This window comes from Podarcis gaigeae (genome assembly GCF_964106915.1).
Source record: "Podarcis gaigeae genome assembly, chromosome: Z".
In the NCBI taxonomy this organism is placed as follows: Eukaryota; Metazoa; Chordata; class Lepidosauria; order Squamata; family Lacertidae; genus Podarcis; species Podarcis gaigeae.
In genome coordinates, this window is record NC_139691.1 from 22,064,119 (window position 1) to 22,080,510 (window position 16,392).

The following is a 16,392-nucleotide window of genomic DNA, read 5'->3' on the forward strand; positions in this document are numbered from 1 at the left end:
ACATCTGAGATCTATCTCCATTTGTCAGCTTGACAATGGTTGTATGCCTGTGTTTTTAAATGTGGCCTGAACGGTACCAATTCTACCCAATAGAAAGTTTGAGGCAAATCAGAGGAGTCTTTGAGGAGACAGAAATGATCTCACCTTCTGAGCATTTCCCTCTTCTTGCATTGAATGTTTTCTGGCCTGTCATATCTTCTAAATGGTTTAGCCTAAAAATGTCAGATTTGTTCTAATCTGTTAGGCTTGGCAAGGGCCGGCGTCTTTTGACTAATATGTGTGGGTGAGAGAGCAGCCATGTGGAAAGGTGTGTGGGCCTGTAGGGTGCATGTGTGTGTGGGGCTACTATTTGATTCATTGCACTATCAAAGCCATCTCTAGTTGCAGTCAAGGGTGGCAGCAGCTGGGTGTATTTATTTGTTTTTTAAACACCTTTATTAGGACCGACCAAAGTGTTACAAAGTTGTGAGCAAGCTTCTGAGGTCCCAAAACTCTTCATCAGGCTGGATGCTGAGTAAGGCCACATTCATATCATACATTTAAAGCACTCTGATACCACTTTAAACTGTCATGGCTCTCCTCAAAGAATGCTGGGAAATGTAGTTTGTTAAGGGTACTAAGAGTCCTGTGTTCCCCTCACAGAGCTACAGAGTGGTTTAGCAAACTGTAGCGCTGAAGGAGGAAAACAGCTCTCCTAGTAAACTCTCATTTCCCAGAATCGTTTGGGGGAAGCCATGGCTGTTGAAAGTTAAAGTAGGAGTCTCAAAGCGGCTAACATTTTCTTTTCCCTTCCTCCCCCACAACAAACACTCTGTGAGGTGAGTGGGGCTGAGAGACTTCAAAGAAGTGTGACTAGCCCAAGGTCACCCAGCAGCTGTCAGTTATCAATTTTTATTTTATTTTTTAAAGTGCAATATGCCAACCTTTTGGAGATACAACACTATGTCTCTTCCCATATTGTTCAGTGTCCAGCCTCATCAAGAGTTCTGGAGTACAGTGGTGCCTCAGGTTAAGAACTTAATTTGTTCTGGAGGTCCGTTCTTAACCTGAAACTTTTCTTAACCTGAGGTACCACTTTAGCTAATGGGGCCTCCTGCTGCCACCACACAATTTCTGTTCTCATCCTGAAGCAAAGTTCTTAACATTTTTCTTAACATCCTGAAGCAAAGAGCTCAACATTTTTCAGAGGATCTAGGAATCTTAGTAAACAACAAGCTGAACATGTCATCTGGCTCCTACTTGGTTCACACACATGCACTGCATTTTTCAATAGTGTCCCATGAGTGAACATAATAATAATAATATTTTAAAAATTATATCCTATCCATCTTGCTGGGTTTCCCCAGCCACTCTGGGCGGCTTATAACATACAGTCGTACCTTGGATCCCGAATGCCTTGGTACTTAGACGTTTTCGCTCCCTAACGCCGCAAACCTGGAAGTGAGTGTTCTGGTTTGCGAATGTTCTTTGGAACCCGAACGTCCGATGGGACTTCTGCAGCTTCCAATTGGCTGTAGGAGCTTCCTGCAGCCAATCGGAAGCCGCGCTTTGGTTTCCGAACATTTTGGAAGTCGAACAGACTTCCAGAACGGATTCCATTCAACTTCCAAGCTACGACTGTATATAAAAATACAACAAAGCATCAAACATTAAAAAACAAAATATCCTATATGAGCAACAAACAAACCAATAAATCAATAGAAACCAACAACAACAATAACGATAATAAACAGTTTACAGTTACAGTGGTACCTCAGGTTACATACGCTTCAGGTTACATACGCTTCAGGTTACAGACTCTGCTAACCCAGAAATAGAGCTTCAGGTTAAGAACAGAAATCGTGCTCCAGCAGCGCAGCAGCAGCAGGAGGCCCCATTAGCTAAAGTGGTGCTTCAGGTTAAGAACAGTTTCAGGTTAAGTACGGACCTCCAGAACAAATTAAGTACTTAACCCGAGGTACCACTGTATACACAAATTAAAATAACTGCCAACCCCAACTAAACATTTAACCAACATCAACCCGACAAAAACAAAACAGAGGAACCAAAATTAGTACCATTTAAAGCATTTCAAAACATTTTAACCAGTTGCCCAAACCCAGGAGTGCATGCATGAGAAAGTAATGTTGGGGATTTCTAGATTGAGTAACAAATGGCGTGACTTCAAGCTTGGATGATGTTGCGTCCTGATGGCACATGCTCTGGCAATCCTCTGATACATACTTGGTGCATATATCGTATCTTTCCGCTACTATAATATGCACTTCTGATGTTATTTCCTTATTCTTTGAGAACATTACAAGTAGAGGCATAACATATCAATGCCAGTTAATGCTGCAAAGGGGGCAGAAGGAGTTAGAACAGATGGCCTTTGGATTACTTCTCAGTTGTTGCTGCCCGTTATTAAATAATAACATGTATTTTACTTAAAAGAAATCAAATCCTTGGAGAGGGGAGAATTAAATCCTGACAACCAACCCCCATTCTGCTTTTTGCATGAAAAATGCTGGCAACTGGTCCAGACGTGGGTTTTTACTTTCTAAAGCAGTCGGTCCACTGAGCTAGTGCAGAGTGCACGGTAACCTCTCTGCAAGTGCGAGACATTGAGCTCATTGACTTTCCCCCCTCTTCTCTCTGTGGAATACATCAAGTCAGTTCTCATTATTCAGTACTGTTATTTCTCATTTTTGTGGTGAAGATCATTGGGAAGAGAACATCCTGTTTTCAGATGCCTAACATCCCCTGGTTTGGGGAGCTGGGGAGAGAGGGCAAATGTTCTTCCTCCTCCTTCGTATTTCTACTTCTATAAAGCTCTTTTGGACTGGGGGTCTGGCAGGCAGAATATTTCCCAGCTTCATACACGTATTTGATTTGGCAGGGATAGTCCCAGTGGAATTGCGTATTGTATTAGAAGCAGTCCCCTTCCCCCCTCCCAGAAATTAAAACAACAACATGTGATTTATTAATCTTGGTATTTTATTTAGCAGATAAATGCTGGTATGACTTCTCTCTCCATGATTTATAGCATTTGGATCCTGCTTGCTTGTTGCTGAAATCAAAATTAATATGACTGAATGATAAATCAAATTTGGGATCACGTGGGTTCTAGAGAAGACTTCATCTCAGTGGCCCTTCCATAGAATGTGGATCTAAAACATTATTTTAATGTACCGTATTTTTCGCCCCATAGGACGCACCGGCCCATAGGACGCACCTAGTTTTTTGGGGGGGAAATAAAGGAAAAAACTTTTATTTCCCCCCCAGGTGCGCTGTGCTAATCCCGAAGCTTGGGGCGTGCTGAGCTCAGTGCGCCCCAAGCTTCTGGGTGCCGGCAAGGCCTCCGCTAGCCGTGGGAGAGCTGCGCGGCTTTCCCAGGGCTAGCGGAGCGCTGTGCTAATCCCGAAGCATGGGGCGAGCGGAGCTCAGCGCGCCCCAAGCTTCTGGGTGCCGGCAAGGTCTCCGCTAGCCGTGGGAGAGCCGCGCGGCTCTCCCACGGCTAGCGGAGCGCTGCGCTAATCCCGAAGTTTGGGGAGAGCAGAGTTCAGTGCGCCCCAAGCTTCTGGGTGCCGGCAAGGTCTCCGCTAGCCGTGGGAGAGCTGTGCGGCTCTCCAAGGGCTAGCGGAGTACTACGCTAATCCCAAAGCTTGGGGCGAGCGGAGCTCAGCGCGCCCCAAGCTTCTGGGTGCCGGCAAGGTCTCTGCTAGCTGTGGGAGAGCCGTGGGGCTCTCCCAGGGCTAGCGGAGCGCTGCGCTAATCCCGAAGCTTGGGGCGTGCGGAGCTCAGCGCGCCCCAAGCTTCTGGGTGCTGGCAAGGTCTCCGCTAGCCCTGGGAGAGCTGCGCGGCTCTCCCAGGGCTAGCGGAGTGCTGCGCTAATCCCGAAACTTGGGGCGAGTGGAGCTCAGCGCGCCCCAAGCTTCTGGGTGCCGGCAAGGTCTCTGCTAGCTGTGGGAGAGCCGTGGGGCTCTCCCAGGGCTAGCGGAGGGCTGCGCTAATCCCGAAGCTTGGGGCGTGCGGAGCTCAGCGCGCCCCAAGCTTCTGCGTGCCGGCAAGGTCTCCGCTAGCCTTCGGAGAGCTGGGTCTCCCATGGCTAGTGGATAGCTTCCTGAAGCCTGGAGAGCGAGAGGGGTCGGTGCGCACCGACCCCCCTCGCTCTCCAGGCTTCAGGGAAAGCCTGCATTCGCCCCATAGGACGCACACACATTTCCCCTTCATTTTTGGAGGGGGAAAAGTGCGTCTTATAGGGCGAAAAATACGGTAGTTACTTATTGGTTAGGGCTAAACCTAGAGACATGAGTACGTTTCCACCTTAGTGGCCAATAACAAATTGCTGGTGATGGTGTAGTTGCTGATAGAGAGGAATCAGTGCCAGAGCAAAAGGGTTAATCCCCCTCCCCTATGCTATAAACCTGATCCAAACTGGGGGGCTCTAAAGCTGCTTTTTGAAAAAGGAAAATATGTCATAATTTCCTCAATCACTTTTAGTTAGGCCCAAACCTGAGACCCCTGGAGATCATGCCTTGCTTCCTATGGACACTTCTGAGTCAATTCTGTTTTCTAGCTCTTTCTGTTTTTAAGAGGTCTGATTCTCATATCTTGACTTGATTTTTTGATAAATTTCATGTTTAAATTTTATTAATTTTACTTTTGCACTTATTTTTACGTTATAGCTTCCAAGTTTGCTTGCGTCTACATTTTAACAAGTGCTCAAAATCAACATTATGACTTTTTAAAAACAACAACAACAACGTCCTGAGACCTCTCAGGGGATCTGCTAAGCCAGGGTATCATTTCATAACATTGCTGGGTAAATGGTGAAGAAAGTTCAGCCTTAATAATCACCCTCCGTGTCAATGTGCTATGCTTGTTATGAAGGAATGTGGCACTCCTATAACCATCTCACCTACCATGAAGCAATAGTCCTTGGCCATGACTGAGGAAGAAGAGACCATTGCTTAGGCATGAGGGGCATTAACTGGCCCCAAGTCACCTGGTGAGCTTAATGGGGATTTTCACTGTGGTCTCTGAAGTCCTGGTGTGGCATTCTAACCACTACCCCACACTAGCAGGAGAAGTAGGCAGAAAGCAGGCGGTGGGGCAATCCAAGGATGAAGCTGGAAGTCCTTGGGAACTGAAGAGAATCGCAAGGGAGAAGTGGGGGCAGGGCTGCTAACTTGAATAAAATACTGTGGGGGTGGACAATCAATCATAAGACATGGTGCATGCACACCATTTGAATGACAATGTTCATCAACTGCGGGGGCTCAAATTTTATTTTTTTGAGGGAGGCAGAAGGGACCTCAGCCCCTAGATGTTGATTTCTATGAGTGTGGGTCAGAGTTGACCTGAGGGTCAAGCTACTAGTCAGGATCAGAGCTAGTTTGCATGCCAGGAACAAGAGAGGAAAACTGTCATTGACCTGACAACATCCTTAGCCATCTTCAGGCCTCTTGTGCAATTTCCTACAGGGATGCACAGTGGCAAAGCATTTGCTCTGCATGCAGAAGGTATCTGGTACAGTCCCTGGCATCTTGATGTAGGGCTAGGAGGGAATGCTGCTTGAAACCCTGAAAAGTTGCTCCCAGGCAGTCTAGGCAACACTGGGCCAATGGCCTGATCTGATCCAATAAAAGGCAGCTCCCTATGCATGGGGAAGGCCTGTAGCTCAGCTGCATAGAATCTTCTTTGCATGCAAACACTCCCAAGTTCAATTCTTGGCACCTGACCCCTGCCTGAAATCCTGAAGATTTATTGCCACCCATTGAAGACAATACTGGGCTAGATGGACCAATGGCCTGACTCTACAAGGCAGTCTGCTATATTCCTGCAAAAACTGACCAATGGGATCAGAGGCAAGATTCTCCTAAGAACAACCCTCCACCACAACTCTGTACAGCACTGTAGGCCCATTCAGGCCCACCCCCGTGTCCTCACAAATGCCCGTTATACATCTCATGAACCACCTCTGTGTGAAGCAGAGAAGACTCACAGGAGGCTTCTACTCACATTTGCTTGAATGCTAGTGAAATGTCTTCCACTGCTTTGTCAGGGCTCCTGATCATGTGCAGAATTCTACTCAGATTTAAGCAAACCTACAGGCATTTCCCACTCAACCTGTGGGTGGTTGGGGCCTGAGCATACAGGGCAGTGTGATTTGGGACATGGTTGCCTGCTTGTGTGCATACCCTTGCTCTCCATCCATGCGTACCGGGGCTGGCCCACTCATTTTGGCACCTGAGATCACCCACAAAATGGTACCCCCTCCCCACCAGGGAAGAAGGGGTGAGTGAAGATCTATATGAGGAGTAAGGGGGGGAGAGAATAAAGATCTAGATCGGCATTTGCTACCCCTGTGGGTCCTGCTACCTGAGGTGGTTGATTCACCTTGCCTTATGAGTGGGCCAGCCCTGACGGATACATAGTTCATGCATTCAGGCTCAAACGCCTGAACATGCTTTGTGTTCCAGGCTTTTCTTAGAAGGCAGAAGCACCAAAATCATGTGGCCAGGCAGCTCGAGACCCCACTGGGGCCTGACATTCACCAGCCAAGATCCTGCTCTTGACAGAGCAAGTGATGCTGTGGTATCTTTCAGTGCACTTTCCTGTTCTAGGGCAGATCTGCAGCCTTTTCTTAAAATAACATTTGCTTTTTTAGCAATGGGAGGCTGTGATTCAGACAATTTCAGCCATCAGGCAGACAGCCTATCATGCAATCCTGTTTGCGTGTATTGACTGCCTTTGGCTCAGGATAAAGCAAAGTGAAGGTTGAAGGTCAAAAACTGCTGACCAGCATTTGATCCACCCTCTCACGTGGATTCCCCTGCTCTGCCCCTTGCCCCAAAAGCTGAAAACTACATTCCTACTTTTAGACAATTTTTTGGCAGCTTTCTTATGCATAATATACATTGCTAAGCAAATGACTGAACTCCATAGATGACCTGGTTTGCTTACGAGTTGGAGGAAAGTCTGTCGTGTCAATCTGGATATGCACAAAGTGAACGCCAAGACCTTTGGCATGCTGTAAGTATGTGTTGATTGTGAATAGGCTTTTCCAGCCAGAAAGAAAAAAGAAAGAAAGATTCTGAAGGCCTTTCTCTAAGATTTTCCATAAGGTCACCTTGCAAATCATTCGAAGTCACAAATCATTGTTCTTTATTTTCAAACTGAACTATGAGCAGGGGAGGAAACTGGCAAAGTCCACTTGCATCTCTCTTAATGAGAAAAAACACACACTGCAGGATCAGGACAGCTTCACACAGAAGCATAGAATTGTAGAGTTGAAAGGAACACCAAGGGTCATCTAGTCCAACCCTTTGCAATGCAGGAATCACAGCTCTGACAGACGAGCATCCAATTTCTGTTTAAAAACATCCAATGAAGGAGAGTCCACCACCTTCCAAGGGAGACCATTCCACTGTTAAACAGCTGTTACTGTAAGAAAGTTCTTCCTAATGTTTAATCAGAAGCTCCTTTTTTGGAATTTGAATCCATTGGTTTGGATAGTTGCTGTGATCCTATGACTATTGCCATAGGCACTGCTGGTATAATATACACACTGCCCATTTGTGTGGTTATAGTGAAGGATATACAGTGGTACCTTGGGTTACATACGCTTTGGGTTACATACGCATCAGGTTACAGACTCCACTAACCCAGAAATAGTACCTCGGGTTAAGAACTTTGCTTCAGGATGAGAACAAAAATCGTGCAGCGGTGGTACAGCAGCAGCAGGAGGCCCCATTAGCTAAAGTGGTGCTTCAGGTTAAGAACAGTTTCAGGTTAAGAACAGATCTCCAGGAAGAATTAAGTTCTTAGCCCGAGGTACCACTGTACTGCACTAGCAATGCCACCAATGGTCTGGTTCAGAAACAAACAATACCAGTGGTTAGCACTAGCTAGCATTTGTGGCCTTAATCATGGTTACAACCTGTAAGTGGCAAATTCAGAAGTGCAGGGTCCTTTCATGATTGTCACAGCCATGCCTCCTCAAGCCTTCTAAGATTATTCATAGAATAATAGAATTGTAGAACTTGAAGGGACCCTGAGAGTCACCACCCCTGAATGCAAGAATGCTGTCCACAGCCATCCCTGGGTGGGCTTGAACCACCAACCTTTTGGTTGACAGCCAGACACACTGACCCATTGTGTCACCTGAGATCTGTATTCAACCTTCTAAGTTAACTCAATAATCTTGTAATATAATAATAATAATAATAATAATAATAATAATAATAATAGGTGCATTGCAATGAGTAGTTCAGATCTCCATGTGTTGCTTTTCAGCTAGAGCTACTATTCTCTGTGCAAATACAGTGGACGCTCGGGTTGCGAACGTGATCTGTGTGGGAAGCATGTTTGCAACCCGCAGCACCACGTGTGCGCACATGCGGGTCGTGATTTGGCGCCTCTGCACATGCACAAAGCTTGATGTAGCGCTTCTGCACATGCACAAGCGCCGAAACCCAGAAGTAACCAACTCTGGTACTTCCGGGTTTGGAACGGTGTGCAACCCAAAATCGCACAACCTGAAGCATCTGTAACCCGAGGTATGACTGTACATGGGCAAACAATTTGGAGTGCTGCAGTATCTTGCACAGCATACTCCTGAAATAGAAGCACCTTGTGTTTTCAGTGTCCCAAGGTGCTTAGCTTTGGAGCACACAAAACAACAACTTCCCAGCGCTCTTTCCATGTGCCTTCTCTAAAGGGACATTAGGAGCCAATCCTCCATGGTGGTGCCTTACTTCATTTTGCTCTGATTGGCCCCCATCAGCACCAAGGCTGAGAAGACTTATCAGTGGCTAAAACTTCCTTGATGACTGGGCAGTTCAAGGATTTTGGAAACATGGACCTTGCTGCAGAAATAGTAGTGGACCTTCAACCCTGGGGAACCCAAACCAGTACAACTCTACTAAGATCACAAAGTGAAACCACGATTTAAGATGCTAAGTGCTGTGTTAAGGGAACAGCCTTTGCAATCAGAGAGGTGGGAGAGGTGGTGACCTGAGTCATCTGATCTCTCTCTTTCCCTCTTTCTTGAGAGAATTGGAATCATAATCCTTTGGCCATTGTGTGGACATTTCCCCACGTGGCATACCACATGTTGCTTCAGGTGTGTAGTAAGTGTAGCTGCATTCACCATCTCCTTCATCACACAAAAGGGGCAGCACTCTTAACTGGCAAAGGTGTTAATCCAGGCATAGGCAAACTTGGCCCTCCAGATGTTTTGGGACTACAATTCCCATCATCCCTGACCACTGGTCCTGTTAGCTAGGGATCATGGGAGTTGTAGTCCCAAAACATATGGAGGGCCGAGTTTGCCTATGCCTGTGCCTGTGCTAACTGCATGGCTAGAACTGATGATGGGACTAAGGAAACCAACTGTCCATACAACAACATCTTCCTCTCTGTTGGGAATGCTTGTCTTCATCTGTAATCCTTTCAAAGAACATGAGTCACTTCCTTTCATGGTGAGATGCTCAAACTGTGTGGCAGCAGGGCATCCTCAGCTGCTCCTGGAAGTGCTGTGATTTCTGCATTGCAGGAGTTAGACTAGATGACCCTTGTGGTCCCTTCCAACTCAACAGTTCTATGATTCTATGAATAATGACTCCTGTCAGCCACCAACTACTGCCTGCTATCTCTCTGAATGACTCACAGTTCTCTCCTCACTGCCTAACCTGGTGGGGCAGGATAAATTATGTCACATATATTCATGGAGTGGAATGTATTCCTTTGATCAATCCCAATGCAGTGATCAGGGGTGCCAACTTGAATAAAATATTTGGGGTGCCCAGGTAAGGTTCGCTTCATATAATTGAGTACATGATGTTGTGCATGCACACTATTTGAATGGCAATCCCCTTAAGGGGTGTGTGTGTCATGCTTAAATATTTTATTGGGAGGGCCAAAGACCCCTTGGCCCCTAAGAGTTGGCTCCTATGGCAGTGATATGGCAGAATGAGTTGCCCTCAGAGGAGTGTGTTTGATGTACAGTGGTGCCCCGCAAGACGAATGCCTCGCTAAACGAAAAACCCGCAAGACGAAAGGGTTTTCCGATTTTTTAGCGGCTTCGCAAGACGAATTTCCCTATGGGCTTGCTTCGCAAGACGAAAGCCCATAGGGAAATCTCCGGGGACAGTGGGGAAGCGCAGCACGCCTTCTCCTCTGTTCCCGGACCTGTCCTAAGGCTTGCGGTGGGAGGTCCGGGAACAGAGGGGAAGGTGCGCAGCGCTTCTCCTCTGTTCCCGGGGCTTGCGGTGGGAGGAGGGTTTTTCCTCCCCACCGCCACATTCAGAACAGCATTCTGAATGTTGGCGGTGGGGTGGAAAGCCCTCCTCCCACCGCAAGCCTTCAGGACAGGTCCAGGAACAGAGGGGAAGGTGCGCAGCCTGCTGCCCCGCGCGAGGGGCGCTCTTAAGCAGAGCGCCCCTTGCGCGGGGCCGACATTCGCCGCTTGGAGAGCCCTGCGGGGAAGTCCTGCAGGGTTCCCCAAGCTGCGAATGTCTGCGCCGCGCGAGGGGCGCTCTTCTTAAGAGCGCCCCTCGCGCGGGGCAGCAGGCTGCTATCCGCAGCTTGGAGAGCCCTGCGGGGAAGTCCTGCAGGGTTCCCCAAGCTGCGAATGTCTGCGCCGCGCGAGGGGCGCTCTGCTTAAGAGCGCCCCTCGCGCGGGGCAGCAGGCTGCTATCCGCAGCTTGGAGAGCCCTGCAGGGAAGTCCTGCAGGGCTCCCCAAGCTGCGAATGTCTGCCCCTCACGCGGGGCAGCAGGCTGCTATCCGCAGCTTGGAGAGCCCTCTGGACCTCTTCTGAAGGCGGGTGGGGGGCAAAAGTCTTTGTCCCCCCTGCCTGCCTTCCCGGGGGATTTTAAAATGCTGGCGGGCGGCAGCGCTGCCGCCCGCCAGCATTTTAAGATCGCCCCGGACAGCGGAGAAGTCTCCGCTGTCCCGGGAAGGGGGGGGGAAGCAAAGACTTTCGCCCCCCCACGTCGGCCTTCAGAAGAGGTCGGGGGACAGACTGTCCCCAAACCTGGTCTGAAGGCGGTTTCCATAGGAACGCATTGATTGATTTTCAATGCATTCCTATGGGAAACCGTGCTTCGCAAGACGAAAAACTCGCAAGACGAAAAGACTTGCGGAACGAATTAATTTCGTCTTGCGAGGCACCACTGTATCTTGGTTTGAGTCACTGCTCTGATCAGGTCTCCATTTAATTTTGAGAAAGAACCTAGAACAGTAATTCATACAAAGACATTGGGGGGGAGGCATCCCATAAGAATAAGCCATTCCTACTCTTTCCCTTTCTAAAAGTGAATCTTTTTTGCAGGGCAACATTGGAACATGCCTCCTGTTTTAACCCAGACATCTGTTGAGCTCCTCAGGGTGAGAAAAATACTCAAAATAGTCTCCCATGATGTCAAATAGTTTCTTTAATAACATGAGGGCATTTACAGCTTTTCATAGTCTACATTATTAGGGTGTTCCCTTTATTTCCCTTTTACAAATATATTTGACCATAAATGTGCATTTATTGAAAAGAGGCACTTGACATCACCTGCAGCTTTGAAGTTTATTTGTTTTTGTAACTTTAATTTTTTTTCCTTGCCATGATGAACAAGATCTCCCACCTGCCCCTGCCCTTTGATCACCCAACTTTTTTTTTCACTGGCAGAGCATGGGACTCTAGATTTGAATACTGAGCCATTCTGCATTAAGGAACAGAAGACCCAATCCACTGAAGAATTCTCTTCCATAAGTTCCACTAAAATTAAAAGGAGCCCCCAGAAGATCAATTGTTCACTTCTTTTCCAGCACCGTCCAAAAAGAAACAATAAGGCAAAGTGGAAAGTTATTATTTTTACAAGGTTAGCTTTTCTGCCCTTTGGAAAGTCCCGTTTATCCACCCTCCCACGCTCAACCTTGGTACTCAGGTGATGCAGCATCTAAGCTACCCAATGCCTCCGGTGTTGCCAGCTGTTGGATATCTGGTTCTAAGAGATGTTGACTCTGTCATTAAGGGAGGTGGTTGCTGAACCAATCAGACAAGCTTCTTTGCAAAACAGCGACCTTGGCTGGTGGATTAAATGTCCTCAGCAGCATCTCAAAAATATTAGCTAGGTTGCTACAATTAGGCAATGGTAACTTCAAGGCCACTGGGTGGGCCTTTCCTCCATCCCTTTTCTAGCTGCTGGATAGGAGAGCAAACGCCAGTGCGTGTGTGAGAGAGAGAGAGATAGAGAGATAGAGAGAGCTGAGCTGGAAGCAAACCAAAGACAGAGACATACTTGCTTTATGCTCAGTCCAAAACTAAAGGAGAAGCAGGATCTTTAGGGCTGTTAATGTTGTGAGCTGTTCTAGCCTATGCTCATGTTGTTTATATGTGTAAATAAAACCATATAGCCTAAAGACACCACGTTCTCTGCCGACCATCATTCCAAGGAAACTGAACTCCGGACAAGTGCCTGGAACCCCTGGACTCTCTCACTGCTGGGAGATTGGGCTGGTGTGCAGCACTGGTGTTTTTCCTGCCGGAACAACTGTGAGTGAGTTGTGCCTGAGTCGAAATGGAGGGAGAAATAGCAACACTCCAGGATGAAATGAAGTTGCTATTCCAGCAGCAGCAGCAGCAAATGGAAGACCAGCAACAAATGCTGAGGCAACTTAAAAGCAGTCTTGAAGAGAAAATGGATGCCTCTTATCAGGGTATCAAAGACTTCATGAATAAACAGCTGCAAGAGGTGAAAAGTGACCTAGAAGCCCAGGCACAGGACTCCAAGGAGAGAATTGAGGAAGTAGATTACAAACTGAACAACCTGGACTATAAGGTGTTTAAGGCAATATCCAAAACCCAAAATGCTTTGGCTGACTTGGAAGTAGCCAACAGATATGAAAATGAAGATATTTATAAAGGATTACGGGCACTGGAAATGAAACTGCAAATTGTGAAGGAAGAGTGCCAACCCACCCGTGGAGCAAGTGACTTGGTGAGAAACCAGCAACCAGCAAGTGTGCGCAAGAAGACCCCCCCTAAGGGGCAGGCAGGTGTAGCTGATGAATTCAAGAAGCTCTCTCTGTATGATGGCAAGACTCCCTTGGAAGCTTATCTTTCAGAGTTTGAAACAATCTCCCAAGTAAATGGCTGGGATGAAAAACAAAGGGGGAAATTCCTAGCAGCCAGTCTTAGTGGGTCAGCTCAGGAAATCTTGCAGCATCTCCCATCAGAGAAAAGGCAGAGCTATCCTGATCTGGTGAAAGCCTTAAGTCGGCGATTTAGACCAGAGCACCGTGCTGAGCTAGCCAGGGCCCATTTCAGGAGTAACAGGAAGAAGAAACTAGTGATCCCTCCAGACTTTGCTGAGGACTTGAAGAATCTTGCAGAAATAGCATATCAGGAGGGCAAAAAGGAAATAGAGGATGCACTATCAAAGGAAGGGCAGAGTGATATGGAGGGCAGCGGGAATGTCAAGGTGCCGCGCCCAAAGAAACTGCAGAAAGCCATAGAATTCACCAAAGAGATAGAAGCATTTCTTGCTGAGAACAGAAAAGGTAGAGGAGAAGCTTTCTTGGAGGAATACTTCAGGGGTAAGTACACATCCTTTTCTATTGCAAATGGGAATGTGGGACAGCCTGACTGTGCAGCTAATGTTTTAGATTGGTTAGAGGAGTTCCTAAACTTGGTTGAAAAACCTGGGTAATTGGCAATGGCAAAGCGTTGAGGGATAATGTGCCATTGAGGTGCTGGCACTGTAACAAAATTGGCCGCAAAAAGAGAACTGCTATCTTGCCAAGGGAAGTCATGCGAGAGGTTCACAAGTGCCAAAAGATGATGAATGAACCGGTGTTGGAAAATGGGGTGCCAGCAAGCCGAACGGGCAAAGCTTGGAGGGAATAAGGGAAGTCTCGCAGTGTGTGCCAAAATCTGGGTAATTAGACTGTAATAATAGTAGCCTGGCAATTAGCTGTGAGGTTGGTGGTGTGAAATGCACAGAGATATTTCATATGGAATCAAGCATCACTGTTCTTTAATCTGACATGCCGGGCTTATTCAGAAAGGAAATGGCTCTTGTAAGTAGGGCTGCCTGGTCTCAGATAGAGACCACCAGTAGTAATATTAGTATATTAGTTATATAATATTATTATATTAGTATATAATATTAATAGTAATATTAATTAATATAAACAAATTAATACTATTAATTTAATTTCTTACCTTTCCACCCACCATAAAGTCCCAGGGTGTGTTACTACAACTTAAAAATTTCAATATTAAAAACACTTTAAAACGAATTGCAGTCACATGTATAGGGCAGCTCCTATATAGATGTAGATATGATGTTATCAATCAATTATAAAACTATTACAGACAACAGCAGCATTTCAGCAAATCTGCAGACTCTGAATAGCCTACATTTCATTCACCAAATGCCTGGGAGAAGAGAGAGGCTAGAATCATATCAAATTTGGGGCATTCTGCATTTCTGGTGGAGAGAATCCCACAATCAAGATGTCATTATAGAAATGGCCTGATTCCAAGCCAACACCCAGCATGCTGGATCTGCAAATGCTACTTGATCACATAGCGGCATTTCCAGAGAAATCCATCTGGCCAAGTTTTCAAAGAACCAAACAGGCGACAGAGTTTCTTAGCCTCTGAAAGAGACTTTTACTTTTAATGAAATTTTGTTTGTTTGTTTGTTTCTGAAGGGATAGAAGAGGAAGATGAAGACGAATACGAAGACGAAGACGAATATGAAGACGAATACGAAGACGAATACGAATACGAATATGAAGAGGAAGAGGAAGAGGAAGAGGAAGGAGAAGAAAAGCCAGATCCATACCTCCCCCCCTTCTCCACTGACAAGAAAGATCCACCAAAAGAGGAGGAGCTGGGGGCCTGTGCCAAGCCTTAGTTTGTTTCTCTTAGATGCTTTAATAATTTGCAATACAGTATAAATGTTTGTCAACACTTCTGCTTATCCGGTGCTTTCTATTCACTGGTCCAAGAGGTTTTCCTTTTGCCCTGCTATTTCCACTGAGAAAACCAACTGTTTAACACTGAATTGGAACAAATGCCAGACCCCAGAAAACCTAAAAGATGTTTGTTCCGATTTAGTGGTTTTCCTGGGGGAAATGGTGGGATAAACAGAAGAAAACATGGGACAAGTGGAAGTGTGGATGAGCCTTGAGTGGGGGGGTGGGGGTGCTGCACATTGGAAATGAAATTTCCGCTCTGCTGTTTCAACTGATGACGTTGAATTTTGTCATTTGCTTTCTTTATTTTATTTTATTTTTATTATCTGTCTTGTGGTGGTTGTTGCATATTGAGGCCCCGTAACCAGCCTGTTCCCTAAGGTATGATTGCAATATTTCAAAAAGTGAAAATCCAGACACAAAAGTTGCTGAGCTTCTTTTTAGTTCCCGGACATTTCAGCAATTTCCACCTGGATTCCCTCGCACTTGAGCCGGAACCTGCACTTAGTGCAGAATGCTGCAACATGATTGCTGACAGGAGTCCCTGTCAACACAACAAGGAGGGTGGTGATAAAATAGCGAAATGCAGTGTAACCATTATACAGTTAGAAATCTAAACAACCATGAAAATAACAGGAGTGATCTTTTTCTTAATGAACATAAAAGGTAAAGGTAAAGGTACCCCTGCCCGTACGGGCCAGTCTTGACAGACTCTGGGGTTGTGCGCCCATCTCACTTAAGAGGCCGAGGGCCAGCGCTGTCCGGAGACACTTCCGGGTCACGTGGCCAGCGTGACATCGCTGCTCTGGCGAGCCAGAGCCGCACACGGAAACGCCGTTTACCTTCCCGCTGGTAAGCGGTCCCTATTTATCTACTTGCACCCAGAGGTGCTTTCAAACTGCTAGGTTGGCAGGCGCTGGGACCGAGCAGCGGGAGCGCACCCCGCCGCAGGGATTCGAACCGCCGACCTTTCGATCGGCAAGTCCTAGGCGCTGAGGCTTTAACCCACAGCGCCACCTGTGTCCCTCTTAATGAACATACATATATTTGAATCTTGATAGAAGAAGAATCCACCCATAAATCAACAGTTGGTAAACATTCGGACATAGTTCCAGTATCACATTTCCTCCCCCAGGGGGGCTTAATCACTGAGCTAACAAAATTAAATAAAACAAGATTCCAGTCAACATCTATTTCCATATAAGGTAAATATAATGTGAAGAGAACGCATACATGCAACAATACCTTGTGTAGTAAAATGTAGGCAGTGAGCAATTATTTGTTTAGAACAAGGGTAAATCTATAAAGGTAAAAAATGACAAAATAACTCATCTATATGCCTTGTTAGCATATAACACTCAGTGCTCAGAGATCTGCACTGGTTGCCAATCTGCTACAGTGCCAAGATACACACATACAGGTTTCTATG

The 16,392-nt window shown here is 46.5% G+C and overlaps 1 protein-coding gene across 2 annotated transcripts in view; it reads left to right on the forward strand.

Moving 5' to 3' along the window:
• Positions 1-15,619, forward strand: part of LOC310836698 (uncharacterized protein) — a 44,992-nt gene extending 29,373 nt beyond the window's left edge. The window contains exons 2-4 of one of the 2 annotated variants that reach the window (XM_083722409.1): positions 11,320-11,375; positions 11,665-13,574; positions 14,697-15,619. In XM_083722409.1, the coding sequence (XP_083578535.1) occupies positions 12,557-13,574; positions 14,697-14,902 (1,224 nt within the window). In that variant the 5' untranslated portion in view covers positions 11,320-11,375; positions 11,665-12,556 and the 3' untranslated portion in view covers positions 14,903-15,619. Of the gene's footprint in view, positions 1-11,168; positions 13,575-14,696 lie in introns of those variants that run through there. The other variant, XM_083722410.1, reaches the window with a different exon arrangement.
• The last annotated feature ends 773 nt before the right edge of the window (positions 15,620-16,392 follow it).